We start from the raw sequence: 20,693 nt of genomic DNA, 5'->3' as shown, positions 1-20,693 counted from the left end.
TGTCACGAAGAACATGTATTTTGAAATAATATATACGATTTATAGCCGAAAAAGTAGATAATAGAAACTGCTAAAGCATCAATTGAAAAAATAAAAAGCATCTGCACATGCACACTATGATAAACGTCAATTAATTGACATTAAGTCAAAGAAAGCATATGCTAAAGCATAATTAACCCAACCTACTCTAATCCATGAACTCAACTCGGTTATCCCTTCCTATTCTGAAACCGAGATACAATTGGATCATCATCCAAGAACCAATACAGGTGGTTCCCATCCTCAAATAGATTTTTCCCGGTGTAACATAAAAGCATTGTTCAAAACAAAGGAAGAAAATATGTCAACAATGGCAAAATATATGTGACGCAAGTTGGTTTGACATGAAAACAAAAATTGTAATTGTCCACTTATATTTCACGCCTTCATTGTTTAAGAAATATGTCAGTCCAACCATTTGTAGATCAAATGTAATTTTGCTTGAGTATTTTTCTTTGAACTTCTTTCCACTCAAAATTTCCTAGCAATACAACAAAGTGGATGAGAATATACAGACACTTCAAGGCAAAGTTCAAGGGACTCACTCAAGAACATTATGCAAAAAAGAGTTTGCATGCAAGCTTTCTCCCAAATTCAATAGCCTGCACATCATAACAGAAATCGAAAGGTAGGAGGGAAGGGTTAATAACAATAAGCTTAGCTAGCAATATGTTTTGCATACATATAGTAGATACAACACAATTGATGAAATCATTTTGTGCATATCAAATACAACATCATCATTTAACTGCATACACAGTGCTACACCCTCTCCATTTGCTTTTAAGACAGGCATCCGAAGAAGTTCAAGTAGTTCCAATAAAACCACCTTTAGTGAATAACTGATAAGCACTCAAAATGCCTAACCAACAAACCAAAAGGTATCCATGTTGAACAAAGAAATAATACATATTCAAATAGAATTAAACTAATTGGAAAATTTCCAGGGAAGAAAACTGATCACAAAATTTTAGCCAAATGAACACGTTGCCTAAAAAAAGATCAACGTATGTATAAACATGGATACTCAGTCAACTACTAAATCATGAGCAAACGAAAGGTCTGCAATTAGGTACAAAAAAATCCATTACACCAAAATGCCAAAGTAATACTAAAAGTACAAACCACGGTTTTTAAATTGATAACAAAATCATAACATCAGAAACAACCGACCACACATTCTTGAATATACTTTGTAAATGTGTTGTTCCTCGCAACTGAAACACCATTTTCAGCCACATGCAAACTCGATGAATCAATACCAGAGAAATGAAAAAACCTTGCAATCCTCACCTGCGACTTCAGAAGCGATGGAGTTCCGTTATCCACAAAGGCCATAAATGCACCAAACAGAATAAACACTGAACAATAATTAAGCTCACTCTCAATTCAAAGCCTCAATCTTTATCTAAGCTTAAGCAACAACAAAAAAAAAAAAAAGACATTGTAAAAAACAATAGAAAATTTATTGAGAGTAGCGTGATTTATACCAATAAAGTACCATCCAATTTCAATTTTGAAGTAACACCTCCACATTCCCCAAACGATTAAACCAAAACACAACAAACTCACCCCAAATTTTCCATTTTTTTCCGCATCTTTCAACACAATAAACATATAATGGACTGTTCATATCAACACGGATGGTATGATTATATTTAAAAGATAGCGAATTAGTAAAAAAAATTAATCAAAACTTGGGAATTATGGTTGTTTAATTGCACCTAAGTTGCATTAGTCATTGTTGGTGTTGTGGTTGCTGGTGTTAATCAGCCTTTTAGGGAGTCGAAGACCTTCAATTATAGAGGAATACAGAAACTGGGATTAAAATTCAATTTCTCTGTGCACAGGACAGTTTAAAGTTTAAAGATTAAAATTCTACACACTTTCTAGCCCTAAATTTTCCCGGGAAACAAACGGAAAGTGAAAGAAATCATACCTGGTCAGCGAGAGCAGACGCGATCGGCAAGTTTGGCGGATCATGCTGGCAGAGATATCTGGTGAGAAAAGGAAAGCAAACAGGGGCAAACTCTCTTTGCTGCCTGGGTCGACTAAAATTGGGGACGGCTAGAAACCCAAAATTCAATCACCAAGAAAACATTAAAAAACAAAATCACACCAAAATCCATAAAATTAAAAAATGGGTTTTATTTATCGGGTAGTGAATAAGTAAAAATACCACGAATGGTGCTGAGGACTAAATCAAACAACAGTAAAATTAAACCCTACTTTATTTATTTTTTCAATTCGAAAAAATGAAGATGGTAATGATTTTCCTTCACAAACCTCTCTAAATCCAATGAAGGGCCCTCCTGTCAAGTCCTTCAACGAAGGGTTCTCTTTTAACTTATTACGTTGGTTCACCTCATACAAACTAACAACTTTGATTTCAATTTATCTGGTCCAAGTGATTTGGCAGCTTCTGACGGAATGGTTTCAACCCATGCACTAGGGTTTGCTCGTCTTGTAGCCTTCATACGACATGATTTATCGTTTGGGCCATAGCTATTAGCTAGATATTTGTGTCCGCGTGTTGATGCAGGATTGAAAAATTTATGAAAGATTATGCAACTTCATTCTCTTCATACGCAATGTTTGAGTTAATATTGTTCCACTTAAGCAGCAATGAGAAATTGTAGAAAGGTAGAATTAACGCTTACACTTAATCAGAAAAAACTAACAAAATTCTAATTTGTTTTTCTACTCAATGTTCCAGGAAATTGCCTAGATAGCAAAGAACAATTGCACATGGAGCCTACCTTCTGAGTAGCACTCAAAAGCTCTCTTTGAACTCTCCTGTGCTCATATGAGAGGGAATTTTGTCGTCGCTCAATTTCAAGTTTACCCTCTCTTTCCCTAATGTAAAAATCATGGGGTTACTTGAATTTTGAGGGCTGGGGACGATCGCTTAATGGCACCAAGTTCCATTTTTAGTCAGAGTTCAAAACTAAATTTGAAAATTACACATAACGAAACTATTGAAACTTTAATTTGGGAGCTAACTGGGGTCAATTCTCCTTGCTCTGCAATCACACAAAACAAAAATCAAAGTTCAAAATTTAGTATATCCTCATCTGCCAATTCAAAGTCCAAACAATTAACTAAAAAAATCCAAAATTTATAAAGGTTAAACCATAATTATTGAGGTTAGATTGCAGGACAACCAACCTCTACTCGTTTTCTAGCAAATTTGGGGTCCTTTGATTTCTAGACATTGTGTAGAAACTGATTATACCATGGGCTAATATTCAAGTACCACAAAATATAATTTTATCGTAGTAAGCTTTTCGATTCACTCCAAACGAAGGTATTATATGTTCACACACACACACACACACACACACATATATATATATATATATATATATATATATTCACAACCATAAGAAAGAAGAAAACAACTCTTGTACAGAGCAAAAATGAAGCATTAACAGATTCCCACACACCAAACACACACACACACACACACACACACACATACACATATATATATATATATATTCACAACCATAAGAAAGAAGAAAACAACTCTTGGTACAGAGCAAAAATGAAGCATTAACAGATTCCCACACACCAAACTCTGAGAACAAACAAAAACAGAACCAAATTATATAGCAGCATGCAAGTCACGAAGGAACAAAGAAAAAAGAATACTCATTTGCAAATCCAAAATTAGAAAAAAACCGATAGACAAAACTGGGAAACTCACCACAAAACGCAAATCCAAGGAAAAGCAAATGGCTTTTCGAATTCCATTTTTTTTATTTATTTTTTTTTTTTTGGGAGTTTGGCCGTTGTGATTTGTAGTTTTTTAAGAGAGAACTAGAGAAATTTCTACTGGGTTGGTCTTTTTCAGCAGGAAGGTGAGAGAGAGAAGTCGAGATCGGAGAGCGAGAGAAGGCAAGCTTTGGCAACATAAGGGTTTGTGGGAGAGATCGAAATGGATGGAAGGCTTCTTCAGTAGAGAAGGAAAGCATGAGAAAAGAGTGAGAGATGAGACAAGACCGCAACGTGTAGGAGAGTCGGAGGAAAGGTCAAGAAGGAGTCGAAGCAGAGCCCTTCGACGATGATCGACGCATGGACAGGATGGACGTCATTCCACTGTGCGGAGTACGAAAAATGGGGAACGACAAAGAGAAGCCAAAGCGATGATCAACACGTGAAGAGCATTCGGGCGGAAAAAAAATCAAACGCTGGATTCGAGGGCAAGAAGGTCATTTTCCTGCAGCAGAGAGGGAAAAAAAACCGGGAAGGAAGGAATATGAGGGCAGCTTGGAGAGTTCACTGCTGGTGAACAGTAACCCTCTCACGTGATGAACAGTGGAGGCCAACTGAGCTTTAGTAGATATAAACTAGTAAATTTTACCCGTACGTTGTTTTTAACATATAAATATGCAAAGAGTGCTATAAATACTAAACAAAAAATGAAACAAATATTTTTACAAAGATGTCTAAGTTTATATAATTTACAAAAAAGATATTATCAAATGCCTTATCATCAGTATACAAAAATGGTTAACCTAGTATTCCTTCTTGACAGTAATCCTAAAGAGCCCATTGTTTATATACACAAAAAGAATTCATGTAAGAATCAACTATTTACACACAAAAAAATGTGAACCAATACTTATTTGTTTTGGATAGCACATGTCAACATCCTTTTAACACATGAGCAAAAGTTTTTTGGTTGAAACAGTCACTGCAGAAAAAACAGTATTGATCATCATCATCCCAAAAAAAAAAAAAAAAAAAAAGCTGCAAATGAAAGAAAAAGAGGAGAAAAAACAGAAGCCAAAAGCAAAAAGAAAAGAAGATAAGACAGCAAACGTGCAGGAAATAAAAGAGAACAGAGCTTACAAACATACATTGCTTTATCACATTTTTTAATTTTTTTTTTTGACCTGCCATCATTTTTTTATTTATTATTTTATCTTTTTCAGGATTGAAAGAAAGACTTATCGTGCCACGCCGGGTTTAACTCATATTTTTTAATATTTTTTTTTGCCTTACCAAAGGGAGGTAGATTGTCTGTGCTTCTAGTACATTTTTCATATCCGTCTATTTGTGCAGTTACGGTTAAATCATGTCAATATTTTATAATCATATTAATTTTTATCTTATTATATTTATAAAAAAAATATATATATAAAATATTAATATGATTTAATCATGTTTGTACAAAATAAAAAAACACGAAAGAGTCATCATATTAAGACGGCGGACAATCTGCCTTCTTATGAAAGACTTGTCGTGCCACACAGGGTTTAACTCACATTTTGCAAGATTTTTTTGCTTTATCACATTTTTAAAATTTTTTTTTTGTCCTGCCATAAGTTGCTTTATCATATTTTGTCCTGCCACCAATTTTTTTATCTTTTTCTGGACCAAAAGAAAGACTTGTAGTGCCACAGACCGGGTTTAGCTCACATTTTTTAGATTTTTTTGCCTTACCATCAGTTGCTTTATCACATTTTTTTAATATTTTTTTGTAAGAACTCTCATAAAAGTAGAGCAGGCGATGCCGGGTGTAACTCACATTTTTAAATATTTTGTTTGTCTTACCATCAGTTGCTTTAAAAACAGTTTTAAACGGAAAATTATAATCTGAGTTGTTTTCTTTTTGTAAGAATTCTCATAATCCTGAACAAATATAAAAGTTTACTGCAAGCTTATAGCAAATCGAGTCACATTCTCCTTCCTCTGCAAACAAACAAATCAAAATTCGATGCCGAAAACTATTTAAATATATATATATATATATATATTTGTTGTGTTGCTTTTCTTTAAAACAAAACAAAACAAAACCTCGGTATATTTCTGCTCTATCATTGTCATCAATTTAGGTAGCAATCATTTAACCTAATTCATTTTCAAATTAGGCTACGAATTCAAAATACAAAACACGAAAATCCAAATTAAACGAATTCACAACCCAAAAACCTAAATGCATCTAACATTTTTAATCAACCATGCTTATTAATCCGTCAATCCCACTAAGCTTTTGTCCAACGACTTACATAAGAAAACCAATTTTCTTAATCAACCATGCTTATTAATCCTTACGCTCTGTGTATACAATTTTACACATTTTCAAATCTGCACATTTTTAAGATCTTGTAATTGTTCAATAAATTTATTAGTTTTGTCCAAAAACACTAAAATTGTTATCAATCTAGAAGAGAGAGCAGACAATAGGGAAAAAAAGCTAAATCTAGAAGAGAGAGGAAGAGAGCGTAGACGGGTGGAAAAGAAGAAAACCAAACGTAATGGGGGTAAAAATTCGATTAAAAGCAGTCAAAAAGGAACTGAAAAATGAATAGAAAGCAAAAAGCAGCGATGAGAGACGCGTGGAAGTGAAGGGCACAACCGTCCTTTAACTGTGGAATGCAGGAAAGATAACGAACAAAAGGAAAATTTTTAAGGGCAATTTCGCCATTTCACTGTTAATGAACAGTATTAAAAAACTGAGTTTTAGTATATATAATTTGCTCAAGACTTAGGTTTCAACTACCCCTCCAGCTCACCAATCACCCCACCAAAGTTGTAAAGACTCCGATTCAGAGTTACGAGTTAATTCAGTTTGTTATAATAGCATATTTGTTTTTTAGCTATGATACTTGTCATAATAGTTAATTAATTTTCAATTCAAAGTTAAGTCAGTTGGTTATAATAGTATGTTCGTTTTTTAACTCAAAGATAAATTAGTTCGTTATAATAGTATGTTCGTTTTTTTTACTATAATGCAGTAGTCGGTTGGTTCGCCCGCGTAGGCGATTGATCCCAATTCCGTAGCAAAGTTCGTTAGTATTTCAGTTAGTAAACTAAATTTGGAAGTTTTATTAAAATTTTATTCCCAAAATATGAGGTTTTGGAAAGGTGGACCAATTAATTTGACCTTGAAATGCTGACTTTGACTGTTAGTTATGGGAAGCGGAAAGAGCTAAAATTATTACAATAATTTAAGGTTAAAAGAGTTTAGAATTCAAGACACACATATGTAAAAATTTAGCACATTATTCATTAGGATATTGGACCACCTGCACTCGTCTTTAGCTTTTCTTCATCATCAAACTTAATTTTTCTTGGTTAGAGTTTTCGGTTCCCCACTTGGAACCTTAGATTATATAAAAAGAAAAATAATGAAAATAGCTTGAAAACTTTAAATTTTAACAATAAGGACAAAATAAAAGGTAAAGTGAATAGTATCAGGATTAACTTTTAGTGTAAAAATGTGGTTTTTCATTAAAGTGAACATTACCGAGAAATTTTCGTTAAAATTCCCTTATATAAATTTGAAGAGTCTGTCAAGCTATAAACTATTAATAAACAAACCAGTGGTTTTCCCTTATCTTGAGACAGTTGCATTCTAAACTAACATTCTAACCAATGTGTTGTAGGCTCGCTACAACGATGGCTGAATTTGGTTTTTGCTTTGAGCGATGAGTTATGTGGTCTCGTCTACTAATGATTACTTTATGTGATCTCATTTCCGCGATAACTTTATGTGGCCACACTATTCGACGATGACCGTTTGGAATTCGCCAATACAAATTTGTTATATCTATCGCTTTATGATAGATTTGTAGGGGTGATGTGAAAAGTTCTTGTACATGTGGTAGCCGTTTAGGGGTTTTAGTATTATTGTCTTATTTGTGCAAATTCATATCCAGATCATTTTCTTGATCACTGGAGTATTATACCCAATTAGCACATATGTATTGTTTTGATATGATTAATGAAATATCAAATTATCATTGCTCGTCGGGAAAAAAAATATTTTTAACTTAGAAAGTAAAATATTAGAATTTGAGTGTAAAAAGGTAGATACATTGGTTTAACCAACATGCCTATTCATGTATGCAATAAAAAATTCTCTAAAATGTTACTATGTTCCATTATAACTTGTAACGGAGATTTTTGGCCGTTAGATCTTGATTATTGAATCTTTGTTTAAGAATTTAATGACTAAAGATTCTAATGTATACGATAACTGAGCTTACTAGAAGGGTCGCAAACGTAAGAGAAAGAAAATTTGGTGAGATCCTTGACCCTTGGACTGCGTAATATGGAAGACATGCTTGTTAAAAAAATTGATATCCAACAACCAAATCAGTAAAGTGCCCTAAGAATATTCTACATAAACAATTTTTTTTCTTCCTTTTGAAAAATGTAACTCAGCACCCTCAAAAGCCAAAATACAAAGTGAACATTCTCCAATTAAAAATCCAATTAAAAACCCCACACGGAATTCCTTATTTGAACAAAAACCCACTTCCAACCAACCATTCTTGCTAAACTTTTCCATCAATTTATGGCAACCCAAATCCCACTGATAGACGCATCAGAGCAAAACCCACCTGAAGATGCCAAACTTGATCACTCCCTCCACAGATTTGAGACATTTCTGAGACTCTTTGGCTTCCGCCAGTACTCTTTCTGGAGCTTCATCCTCTCCTGGCTTGCATTTCTCCTTGTGGGTGTTGCAGTTCCTATCTTGCTTATCGAAATCATTGATTGCGCCGACTGCGAAAAGTATGAGATCAAAAGGTTTGAGATTGAGATTCTGGTTTCTGAGTCTCTGATGGCTGCCATTTCTCTGGGTTGTGTTTCTCACAGCATCAGAAAGTATGGAGTGAGGAAGTTCTTGTTTGTGGATCGGTATCATGGCCTTATGCTTCTGTTTCGTGATGAGTACATTCAAAGGATCAATGTGAGTTTCACAGCACCCACAAATCCACTTTTTGTTTTCAATCTTTTCTATTTTATGCTCGTGAACATTTTGTAGCTAAAAATATGAACTTGTTACAAATGTTTAATCAAAAATAGAACTAGAAGGTCACTAAACCGTGATTTATAAGGCTTATTATACCGATTCTATTTTTAAAGTTTGTGACAGATTATATTTGTGTGCTTTTCACTAAATAATTGTTGGAACAATATTAAAAAAAATAAAAATAACACAAGAATTTCAATAATAATAATCATAAAGAAATTCATAACATTACTTATGTATGAGATTAATTTTAAAAATACTGACAAACTTGAAGATTGAGACTTGTTTATCTCATTCGTTGGAGAAGTTTTTTATTTGTCTTCATAAAGTAGAAAATAAGAGAATTAATTACTCTTGAGAAATAGGATTTCTCCACTCTATTTATCTCATTATTTATTTGTTTTTCGAGTCGTGCTTTGAGAATACGACGAGAACAATAACAAAGTCTTTTCCTACTAAGTGGGTTCGGTTATATGAATCCTAGAACGCCATTGTGCTCGGTTCTGTGTCATGTCCTTTGTTAGATCCAAGTACCCTAAATCTTTTCTTAGAGTCTTTTCCAAAGTTTTTCTAGGTCTTTCTCTACCGCTTCTACCCTGGACCTCTGTCCCGTGGTCGTATCTTCTAACCGGAGCGTCAGTAGGCCTTCTTTGCACATGTCCAAACCACCGTAATCGATTTTCTCTCATATTTCCTTCAATTTCGGCTACTCCTACTTTACCTCGGATATCATTATTCCTAATCTTATCATTTCTCATGTGCCCACACATCCAACGAAGCATCCTCATCTCCGCTACACCGATTTTATGTATTTGTTGATGTTTCACCGTCCAAAATTATGTGCCATACAGCATCGTCGGCCTTATTGTTGTCCTATAAAATTTTTCCTTGAGCTTCAGTGGCATTCGATAGTCACACAACACGCCGGATGCACTCTTCCACTTCATCCATTCAGCTTGTATTTTATGGTTGAGGTCTCCATCTAATTCTTCGTTCTTTTGCAAGATAGATCCTAGGTAGCGAAAGCGGTTGCTCTTTGGTATTTCCTGATCTCCGATCCTCACCTCTAACTCATTTTGGCCTCTATTTGCACTGAACTTGCACTCCATATATTTTATCTTTTATCAACTTAGGCGAAGGCCTTTAGATTCCAACACTTCTCTCCAAATGTTAAACTTCGCATTTACCCCTTCCCGAGTTTCATCTATCAACACTATATCATTTACGAAAAACATACACCAATGAATATCATCTTAAATATGTCTCATTAACTCATCCATTACCAATGCTAAAAGATAAGGACTTAAGGATGAACCTTAATGTAACCTTACAGTTATGGGGAAACTTTCGGTTTGTATTTCATGAGTTATTACAGAAGCCTTTGCTCCATCATACATATCTTTTATAATTTGGATATATGCTACTCGTACTTCTTTCTTCTTTAAAATCCTTCAATGAATGTCTCTTGGGACCTTATCATACGTTTTTTTCCAAATCTATAAAGACCATGTGTAAATCCTTTTTCCTATCTTTATATCTTTCCATCAATCTTCGTAAAAGATAGATTGCCTTTATGGTTGAGCACCCTGGCATGAACTAGAATTGGTTGTCTGAAACCGTGTCTCTTGCCCCAATCTGTGCTTAATGACTCTCTCCCAGTGCTTCATTATATGACTTATTAGCTTAATATCCCTATAGTTCAAGCAATTTTGTACGTCGCCCTTATTCTAATAAATAGGCACCAAAGTGTTCTTTCGCCACTCATTTAGTATCTTCTTCGTTTTCAAAATCCTATTGAAAAGATCTGTGAGCCATGCTATACCTATCTCTCCCAAGACTTTCCACACTTCGATTGGTATATTATCTGGGCCCACTGCTTTTCTATGCTTCATCTTTTTCAAAGATACAATCACTTCTTCCTTCCTGATTCGGTGGTAAAAAGAGTAGTTTCTACACTCTTCTGAATTACTCAACTCCCCCAAAGAAGTACTCATTTCATGTCCTTCATTGAAAAGATTATAAAAATAACCTATCCATCTATCTTTGACCGCATTCTCTATAGCAAAAACATTTTCATCCTCATCCTTGATGTACCTCAGTTTGTTTAGGTCCCTTATCTTCTTTTCCTTTGCTCTAGTTAGTTTATAGATATCTAGCTTTCATTCTTTGGTACCTAATCGCTTATACATATCGTCATAAGCCACTAGCTTCTCTCACAGCTTTCTTCGCCTCCTGCTTCGCTATTCTATACCTTTCACCATTTTCATCAGTCCTATCCTTATATAAGGCTTTACAACATTTCTTCTTAACCTTCACCTTTGTTTGTACCTCCTCATTCCACCACCAAGATTTCTTTTGGTGTGAAGCAAAGCCCTTGGACTCTCCTAATACCTCTTTAGCTACTTTTCGGATACAACTAGCCATGGAATCCCATCTTTGGCTAGCTTCCCCCTCTCTATCCCACACGCATTGGGTGATTACTTTCTCTTTGAAAATAGCTTGTTTTTCTCCTTTTAGATTCCACCATCTAGTCCTTGGGCACTTCCAAGTCTTGTTCTTTTTTTTCTCTTTTTTGATATGTACATCCATCACCAACAAACGAGTAAGGGTGACGCCCTACGGGTGACGCCCTAGCTTTAGCGCGATTTCGTTCTAGATTCATTTTCATAAGGATTCGACGTAACCTAGGAGTGTCGGTTGTCGACTACCTGACGCCCTCCCCCTCCTCCTTTATCTAGGCTTGGGACAGGCAATATAAGATAAACTTACACATGCGGAGTTGTGTTTTGAGAGTACGAAATATATAAAATTTGTTAAGAGTTCGAAGATTGAAGTGCTTTGACTTTGTATTATAAATTGTTGAATTCTGGAAAACGGACACCTATCGAATTACAAACACAAGAGTATGGCATTTATGCAAGCCTCAATCTCCAAATTTGTTAGTATTTCTAACTTTCTCCCCAGTTGTTTATATAATTCTTATAAATAATTGATGTTGTGATTTTCTTTATGATTACTATCTTTGGAATTCTTATGTTATTTTCATATTCTCTAATATTGCTCCAACAATGGTAAACAACCCGAAAACTGAAATTTAATGCGTTCATTGTCGCTTGCATTTAGGTGAAGTTTTAGCTTTAAAATATTTTTTAAGATTCTTAAGTTTAGAACAAATTTGCTATCTTGCTTGATCTGCTATGAACTACTTCAGTAGGAAATTACGTGTTGTAGCTTACATAGCATGAGATTCTGATGTATATTGCTTCAGAAATTCTACCGCTTGCTGGCTGCGTGGGTGTTACCTTGCTTCCTTCTGAAGGCGGCTCGAGAAATCACTCGTGTTCTTGTTCTTCATCACGATCCATGGTGGAAATCTGTTGTCGTACTGCTTGCTGTGCTCGTGTCATGGACGTATTCGAGCATCATTCTCCTATTAGGCAGTGCTTTGTTCAACTTGGTTTGCAATTTGCATATGATTCACTTTGAGAACTATGGAAAACTTTTAGAAAGGGACTTGGATGTTTCTGCATACATTGACGAACATATTCGTCTAACGCATTACCTATCGAAGATCAGCCACAGATTCCGAATCTATCTTCTTCTTCAGCTCTTAGTTGTGACAGCAAGCCAGTTTGTGGCTCTACTGCAGACAACATCAAAGCACGGGACCATCAACCTCATCAATGGCGGCGATTTTGTAGTAAGTTCAGAACAATGTGACCAATACATTGGACGAGACTAGATTTTACAATTCGAACGTGCTCACGCTTAACCTACGTTACTTGGTTATGACTGTTGCAGGTCTGTTCCATTGTTGAGGTAGGTGGGCTAGTTATATGCCTGCATGCAGCTTCGAAGATTTCACACAGAGCTCAGGCGCTTGGATCGGTGACTAGCAGATGGCATGCTATGGTCACTTGCAGCTCCAAAGATGCGCCTCGACGGGGAACCAATAATAGTTCCGGAAACTTGGGAATCACCAACAGTTCCGGGAACTTGGAGATTTCTATTGCTGCTTCACTGCCGATAAGCTACTCAGAAAGTGATCTGGAGGCAGTTGATTATGTTCCAAAGCCTACAAATACACAATTGGCCTCACACATGTCCCTCTATCAGAAAAGACAATCTTTTGGTATGCCCTTACAACTTCCTCATGTTCTGTAACCTCTGATTAAATGGTTTGATTATTAAGCATACATGAAACCAAATAAAGGCCCGTTTGACAACTATTTTGTTTTTCCGAACTTTTCATTGTGCAGAGAACTAAAAACTAAAACCAAAACAGTTATTGAACTCGTCCATTGTGTTTTAGTTTTGGAGTGTAACTAAGTTTACTATTGTTTTCAGTGACCTACATGCAGTCCAACCCTACGGGAATTACCCTCTATGGATGGACGATTGACCGGGGACTCGTTAGCACTATCTGCTTCATTGAGGTCACACTGGCTCTTTTCGTGCTCGGGAAGACGATAACGTTCACATAATTTCTGCCGTGTTTTCGAGGCCGTCGCACTTCACCTCTAATGTTAGACTTGTGCTGCGGTTTTTACGCAGTTGCATTTAAATTTCGCCATTTTTGGGCATCTCAGATTACTACTGCTGCGTTTTAGAGGATAAAACACTTCCCTCCTACATTCTGCATTCTGTATCGTCAAGCATGACATTTACAAACCACCACCGAAATATACAGAAAAAAAAAATTCATTCAAATAATTCGGCTAGCAACATCTAAACTGCCAGATGTTATGTATCTAAAACTTTTCTGATTGTGATTTGTGTGGTTCTTCTGTTTTATTATTACTTACCAATGCTCTTTGCTTTTTGTTTTATAGGTCTCCATGTATGTTGTTGCAGCACATTAGATTATTTTCAAGATCCAGTCTTGTTCCCAAATAGCCTTTTATTAGATGAATACTCAAGAAACATTAAGTTATTGCTTCAGGCCATGGGTGCATTGACTGATATGTACAAATCAGTATGGGTTTGTTGAGATTGTAGGCTGTTAGTCTGTTGGGATTTGCAGGGATATAGGGAAGTTGGTTAGTAGCTGATGAGTGAAGCAAAGAACACTTGTATAAATAACAAACACCTCTCTCTCTCTCTCTCTCTCTCTCTCTCTCTCTCTCTCTGTAATTCATTCATTGTTCAAGGAATACAATATTTAGTCATTCACTTTCTCTCTCTAAATTCTCTACCATTGTTTTTCGTTTTGCTTCTTCTGCAATCGCCAAAATCTAATCATGGTATTGCTGTAAAAGATGACGGAATTCATGGCATAACATATCTTCAACCATGTGCTAGTGTAAAAAATATATCATAAATAAGCATATATATGTTCAAATATGAACAAGTTAAAAAAAAAAATCCCATCCCATCCCATGCATAAACATTATACCAAACAGACGGAACAAGGGTAAGTTAGTCATTTAATCATTTGGTTCCGTTCCGTCCAACGCGTACCAAACGCATAACGGAACAATCGTCCCATTCTGTCCTGCGTGTCCCATCCCATCCCGTCCCGTTTGCGTACCAAACGGTACCATAGCGAACATTTCTCGATCCAAAGAGTTGCAAATTGAGTAGATCTGTTAGCAATTGATGGAGGTTCAAGGACAAACACTCCACATTATAAAAATACTCATTATCAGAAACTCTACAACATCACAATTCTCTACTGATTCAGCATAAGATTGATGTAAAATACAAACCGTAAATATCCTATGCACGCTACACATGGCGAAAGGTATAACTGCTGCCCCTATATTCACAAATTGATAAGGAAAAAAAAAAACGCATACCAGCTGAATGATCTAGCTGCAGGCAAGCAGATTCTCCATTGCCATAGCAAGCTAATTCCTAACCGAATAATGCACATGGAAAGATAAATGTCAAAAATTAAAATTAAACAAATTAAGGAATAAGCAGATGAAGGAGAAGAAAGAAAAGGAATTACAACAGGACAGAAAAACAAATATAAGTTTAAAACCACATTGCAGATCCTGGCTCTACAAGAGAGAACCTCTACCAAAAAGCATCCACAGAATGTAGAAGCAATCGAAGCCGAAGAGGAACTGAATACCACTGCATGTATCACTAGAACTCAAGCACCTAGCAAAACAATACTACTTAGACAACGAGAATAACAGCGCAAGTGACTAGCAGCACTGTCAACTTATAGCACGCACTCTCTTTTTCATTGTGTGTATTAGAAGTGGTCTGCATGGAACTTGCATTTACTATGAACTTGACAGATAAGGAAACATTTCCAACAAATTATAAATCATGTATTTGCCGTATGAAGTATGAATACACACTGGCCTAAAATAGCATAACCATAAGCGAAGAATTGGAGGGAGCACCGTGATTTAGGAAAACATGGAAGACCTGACACACCTCAATACATGAACCAGCAATACATATAAGACTGGACACACTTCAAAAGACCTTGTGTGCGGTAAAATAACTTACGATTGCGGAAATTCCTGTCTCCAAGCGTGAAATGCGAATAATGCACCCTCCCATTCTTTTAAAGCCCAGAATCACTTGCAAACAATGTTTAAGCGTGAATAAAGTGAAAGCAAAAAGTTCTTACGTTCAAATAATGAACAAGATACTGATAAAAAATCATCCCAATATGAACATATATACACAGGTTCAAGAATGTGGAAAAACAAAAAGTTCTCTTTTCTTCATAACATTATGCCACACCTTCATATACGAAGACTGCATCGCTATTAAGGTGCTCTTAACAGGACAAACCATTAGTGCCAACTGACAGCCCTTGCAACTCCTTCGCTCCAGCTATCCTAAAGGACCCTACAGTACAGGTCTGTGCTGTACTTTTTCAGCTCCCTGATGGTCAGGTTAGCAAAATATAAAGAACTGAAAAAAGAACAGGACAAGATTATTGCTGTGAAATTTTCTCACAATGCCTGCTGCTAAGGTGCTGGTCTTGAACATGTCGATCAGGCGTAATTGGCTTGAAATCCTTTCTCAGTTCCGGGGACTCGCGAAACCAGTTATGGTTAAGGGCATCCTTCGCTGTTATTCGCTCCACACGGTTATAAGATAAGAGCCTCTTCAGCAAATCAAACCCAGATTCAGAGAGCACCGGGCATGATCCAGTGAAAGATGCAGCAGGAAATTTCTTGCGCAGAAGATTGTACCTGAAAGAGTTTAAGAAGCTATTAGAATGGCACTAAACGGTGAAAACAAGTAATCCAAAAAATCAGCATGAAGCAATGACCTTGTATTCACTAAAATTAAAATGGAACAAAGAAACTTACGGTTGTTTAACAAAATTAGCTTTGAAGCCTGGCAATTTGGATAAACCACTTTTCTCATCTGGTGTACCAAGAGTTTTGAAGATCTTGTCCAACTGCTCAATTTCATGTTTCCCGCTAAAGAGAGGTGCCTTGGCCAACAATTCAGCCATTATACAACCTACTGACCACATCTCAATTGCTGTAGAGTACTGTTTTGCGCCTAATAGAATTTCGGGTGCTCTGTACCACAATGTGACAACCAAAGGAGTATATGGCTTCAGTGGACTCCCATATTGTCGTGACAGCCCAAAGTCACATATTTTCAACTCACCCTCCTTGTTCAAAAGAATATTTGATGTTTTCAGATCTCTGTGAAGGATCCAATTATCATGAAGAGACTCTACACCCTCCAAAAGTTGTTTCATCAAGTACTTAACTTCGCCTACACTAAATGGCTGCTTCATTGACTCCATTAGCCCCTTGAGGTCATGGTCCATATGCTCCATACCCATATAAACACCATCAAAGTCATCCACAACAACTTCCTTAACACCGACAATAGAAGGGTGACTAAACGACAAAAGAATGTTGATTTCTCTCAATGCTGAAATGGGGAAACCATCACATCCCTTATCCACGTCCATCTTCATCTTCTTCAATGCTACAATTTCTCCGGTCTTTTTATCTCTAGCTCTAAAGACAACTCCATAAGTGCCTTCACTTATATGGTTGAGCCTTTCATACTCAACCACACTTCTGCAACCTTGAAGCATGTTTATAGTTTTATGTGTAGGCATTGCAGGCTCTTCAATCTGAGGAAGATCAGAATCATCCTCTGAATCAGAGTAAAACTGGCTATAGTCAGCAATCCCACCATAATTATCAGCATCCATGTGCGCATCATCACATAACTCGTCTCCATGAAGTCTATCTCCACTGCCCGGCTTCTCAAAGCTGTCTTCTTTGTCAGAGCCAGAAATTCTAGCCCGACTCAACCCAGAGCCTTCTCTTCGGATCTTCCCACTTTCAGGCGAGCTGTCATCAGAAATATCCCTTGGAGAATCACCATCAGATGACCATTTTGACAATCAGATGTCACATCGATAGAAAAATTCATTGTCTTCCTTGTTCTTTTGGGCCTGCTCATCTTCCCCGAACTGCGAATGTAGTGGCGCAGATAGATCAGCTGGTGCCTCTAATTGAGACACATCAGAAAGTTCGGAAACCTCCACTTCCACAGACTCCACCATTCTAGCTGGAGACTTGGAAAGAACTCCAACAGAAACAACATCCTCAACCTTAGCAATAGCAATAGCAGGTAATCTTGCTACATTTGGATGAGGAAGGGGTAGAGGAATAAGAGGAACAACTCCATTTTTTGATGGGACTCTCACTTCCTTCTCTTCTTTGTCCCATATAATAGGAGAAAACTTCCTCTTCTTCTCATTAGGTGATTGAACAGCATCTTCACTCCTTCGGGTTTTGCAATTCTTAACCAATGGTTCTAAAGCATTTGGCAGCCGTCCAGATCCCCGTGAATCACACACACTGTAAGAAAGGTGTTGTCCATTCCTATGTTTGACATCATCACCGAACTTAATCTTCTTCTCAGGAGGTAATTGAACCACATCTTCACTCCTCCGGGTTTTGCCATTCTTAAGCAATGGCTCTGGGGCATTTGGTAGCTGCCCAGATCCCCATGCATTGTGCACATTGAAAGATTGATGGACTCCATTCCTATGTTTGACACCATCACTGCGACCATGACCTACTTCACCACGAGAAACTCCATTCCTATAATACTCAACTTGTCTTTTCGAGTAATTATAAGAATCCCTTCTCCTCAAACAATCGACTCGCCCTGTCGCCATATGATTAACAACCATAGCTCTCCTTAATCAGTGATCAAACTCAACAATTGAAATCAAAACACAAAAACGCCCCAACAAATTTCAAACCTTGAATCCAGATCACTTTCAACTTTATCAAATTATATTTTTTTTCAAACCCTAAACAATCCCCAATTCCAAAACAACAATAAATTCAATCTTTTTTCCCTTGCAAACCCTAATTCAATCAGCACAGACACAGAGATAATACAATTCACAAAAAAATTCAATTACAAATGAACACACACGCAGATCAAAGAACATCAATCAGATAGCAAATCGGCGAATAACAGAAACCATAGAACCTCGATTTCTGTAGGAACCCGCGAGAAATTCACAGCTATCGGAAGGCCTTACCGGCAAGAGGAATCGAGATCGATTAACAAGGAAACCCATACGATAGCGCCGGCGCCGATGAGAGGAGCTCAAGAAATCGATCAGCCTCCAAAGGGTTCTTCTCGCTTTTACGCGTTTTTGATAATCTGGTCTTCGTCTCTGCGTGGAATTTATGGATGTGTCATGTATGTCTAGTTTCCTCCGGGATTCCATAAGAGCAGTTCCACCGTGGGCTATTGCCCGGTGGACTGGCTTTCGAACAGAGCCAGACAGCCCGAGGGAGATGGTCCAGCGTGGGCTGGCGATGGAGACCGAGCCGGCCTGAGGGAGAGATCCGGCATGAGTTGTCAGCTGAGAGCCCGAAGGCAAGATGACAGAAGGCTGAAGTCAGTCATAATATAAAATTAATAAAAATATAAAATATTAATAAATAAATAAATTTTAAAAATGTAAAACCTAGATCGCAATCCCTCCTCCGCCACAGCTGCTGCCGCACCCCACACCGCCTTCGCCCCCATGCACTCGCAATCCTCCTCCTTCCACTCACGCACCTAGATCGCACGATTTGGGATTTGTTTTTGGGAGAGAGAGAGAGAGAGAGTTTGGTTAGGGAGCGGGGAAGATTGGGACCGTTGATGGAGGCTGAGCTGGGAGGGATGGTGAAGATGGAGGAAGAGAGGCGGCGGTGGGGTGGTGATGGTGATGATCACTGTGTCTCTATGTCTGTGTGTAAGGATTAAAGAAGAAAGAAACAAAGCATGAGTTTTGATGGGTCCTTGATGGATTTTAGCGAGAGCGAGACAGAGAGAGAGTAATGAAAACCAGAGGCCACACCTGCTGCTATAAACAGAGAAAACACAGAGCACAAAACAAAGCAAAAAGACGAGAGAAGAGAGAGAGAGAGAGGGAGAGTGAGTGAGGCATGGTTTGGTATTGAGGTGATTCTCAAAAAAAGTTGGTATAAAAAAAAGATAAGAGCTATTTTTGTGTTTGGTAAATATTGAGCTTCAGTTTTTTTTCACAGTTTTGAGTGAAAAAAAAGCCAAAAACAAGATGCTACAAAACCTAGTTTTGAAAAACTAGCTTTTTTCACATCTGTTTTACATAAAAGTTTACCAAATATTATAATACTGCTTTTTTTTTTTTCAAAAGCACTTTTACAAAAAAGTTTACCAAACATTCTGCCGTTTTATTTCACAGCTGTTTATTCTCATAGTACAGCAAAATCAGTTTTTTTTTTCAAATTATAGTAATACCAAACCAGCCCTGAGTCTATTTCCTTTTTTATATAGTCTTATAATATTTAATTAATTTTTTAATAGAAAGTGGTACAACGAGTCCGATTAAAAATCCTATCAGAAATTAAAATAAAATTATTTTGTATTATTTAGAAAAAAAGATATTAATATTTTATTACCTATTACCAGGGCTATTCAGTGTAAGGATAGAGATGCAAAAGACAGTTACGGTTTATTAATGATAGTTACTGTTTATTTGGTGAATTAAATAGTGAACAGCTCGAAAGGGCCTTAGCAACTGTGGAACTGCTCTAATTCGTTTGGTTTTCTGTTTGTGGGCCTACAAATTATTTCACAAGGCTTATTCAATGGGCCTAACTAGACAAAAAATAGTGGGCTGTTGGGCATATTTATTTATCAAATACCATAACCTCTTCGGCCTCTTGGGCCCACTAGTACTCCTGCCCAAATACATGGCAGGTGGATGTACGGATGTGAAATGTTAGTCACCGTAAGATAATACGGCTCAAACCTGAAATAGAGTTTTTAATTTTTTAGCCGGATCGGATGAATTGAAGAATATCAAATGACATAAATGAACAAAGAATGTGTGAGAAGTAGAAATAAGTGTGTGGATAGCACATCCCTTTTTCTTTATAGAAAGATATATTTATACTATGAGGTGAGAAAATAAATTGATTTTGAACTCACTTTTCATAAGATTCAACCTAAAATATCTCATTTAAAGATGAACAGGACAAATCATAAACCGTATTACCAAGTGGTAATTGATAGAAAGTTAGCATGTTTTTTAAAGTAAAGCATGTATTAAGTAGTTAGTTGTTTTGGGAGTGGGGGTAAGGGAATTGGTGGAAATCAAACTTGCATAAACATAATTGTTTTTTGCCACTAATCCACTGCGACAAAACGCCATTTACAAGAGTTAGCAACCAGGTTAATGCAAGAGTTAGCATGGTTTGATTACTCATCGTTTGACACATTATACAGGGCAAGTCTCACAAACACTAATAGCAACAGAGATTTGGTTAATGTCAATCACAATATCTTCATTTCGACAAATAAAAAAAACTCGTTCCACCAGTACTAAATGAATAATTCGAATCAATTAGTTATTAAAGTGAATTGTACATGC

At 36.7% G+C, this 20,693-nt stretch overlaps 2 protein-coding genes and 1 long non-coding RNA gene across 7 annotated transcripts; 1 reads left to right on the top strand and 2 right to left on the bottom strand.

Annotated features, from left to right (window-relative positions):
• Positions 1–18: 18 nt before the first annotated feature.
• LOC103950044 lies at positions 19–2,400 on the bottom strand. 4 transcript variants are annotated; one of them, XR_007259747.1, is made up of 4 exons: positions 1,979–2,319; positions 1,764–1,832; positions 183–1,338; positions 19–114 (listed from the first exon to the last, which is right to left on the bottom strand). It is a non-coding gene; the product is annotated as an uncharacterized LOC103950044 (long non-coding RNA). The 4 variants fall into 4 exon arrangements; XR_007259746.1 differs by having other exon boundaries at positions 19–101; XR_007259744.1 differs by adding an exon at positions 2,326–2,400 and having other exon boundaries at positions 46–1,338; positions 1,979–2,106.
• Positions 2,401–8,195: 5,795 nt separating this feature from the next.
• Positions 8,196–15,425, top strand: LOC103950043. Of its 2 annotated transcripts, XM_009361196.3 has the most exons (5): positions 8,196–8,749; positions 12,081–12,512; positions 12,614–12,944; positions 13,160–13,337; positions 13,645–15,425. In XM_009361196.3, exons 1-4 carry the CDS (start codon positions 8,351–8,353, stop codon positions 13,294–13,296), a joined length of 1,299 nt encoding a protein of 432 aa, XP_009359471.2. In that variant the 5' UTR covers positions 8,196–8,350; the 3' UTR covers positions 13,297–13,337; positions 13,645–15,425. The 2 variants fall into 2 exon arrangements, with proteins under 2 accessions (XP_009359471.2, XP_009359470.2); XM_009361195.3 differs by lacking the exon at positions 13,645–15,425 and having other exon boundaries at positions 13,160–13,525.
• On the bottom strand, positions 15,385–19,197 carry LOC103950042 (cyclin-dependent kinase G-2-like). The gene is given in 4 exon segments (XM_048587866.1): positions 15,385–15,664; positions 15,740–15,978; positions 16,099–18,653; positions 18,759–19,197. Coding segments are annotated over 3 exon segments (2,112 nt in total). The 5' UTR covers positions 17,964–18,653; positions 18,759–19,197; the 3' UTR covers positions 15,385–15,656.
• Positions 19,198–20,693: the final 1,496 nt, after the last annotated feature.

This window comes from the organism of the source record quoted next, unplaced genomic scaffold (genome assembly GCF_019419815.1).
Source record: "Pyrus x bretschneideri cultivar Hongxiangsu unplaced genomic scaffold, Pyrus_bretschneideri_v1 Contig27, whole genome shotgun sequence".
In the NCBI taxonomy this organism is placed as follows: Eukaryota; Viridiplantae; Streptophyta; class Magnoliopsida; order Rosales; family Rosaceae; genus Pyrus; species Pyrus x bretschneideri.
Note: the sequence above shows the minus strand (reverse complement) of the source record. Positions and strands in the feature narration are given on the sequence as shown.

What these genes read in the sequence shown, in the direction of transcription:
- LOC103950043 (XM_009361196.3), top strand. Translation starts at nt 8,351, where the DNA reads ATGGCAACCCAAATCCCACTGATAGACGCATCAGAGCAAAACCCACCT. An exon ending in AGTACATTCAAAGGATCAAT is followed by an intron (nt 8,750 to 12,080) that starts GTGAGTTTCACA and finishes ATATTGCTTCAG; the next exon opens with AAATTCTACCGCTTGCTGGC. An exon ending in TCAGAAAAGACAATCTTTTG is followed by an intron (nt 12,945 to 13,159) that starts GTATGCCCTTAC and finishes TATTGTTTTCAG; the next exon opens with TGACCTACATGCAGTCCAAC.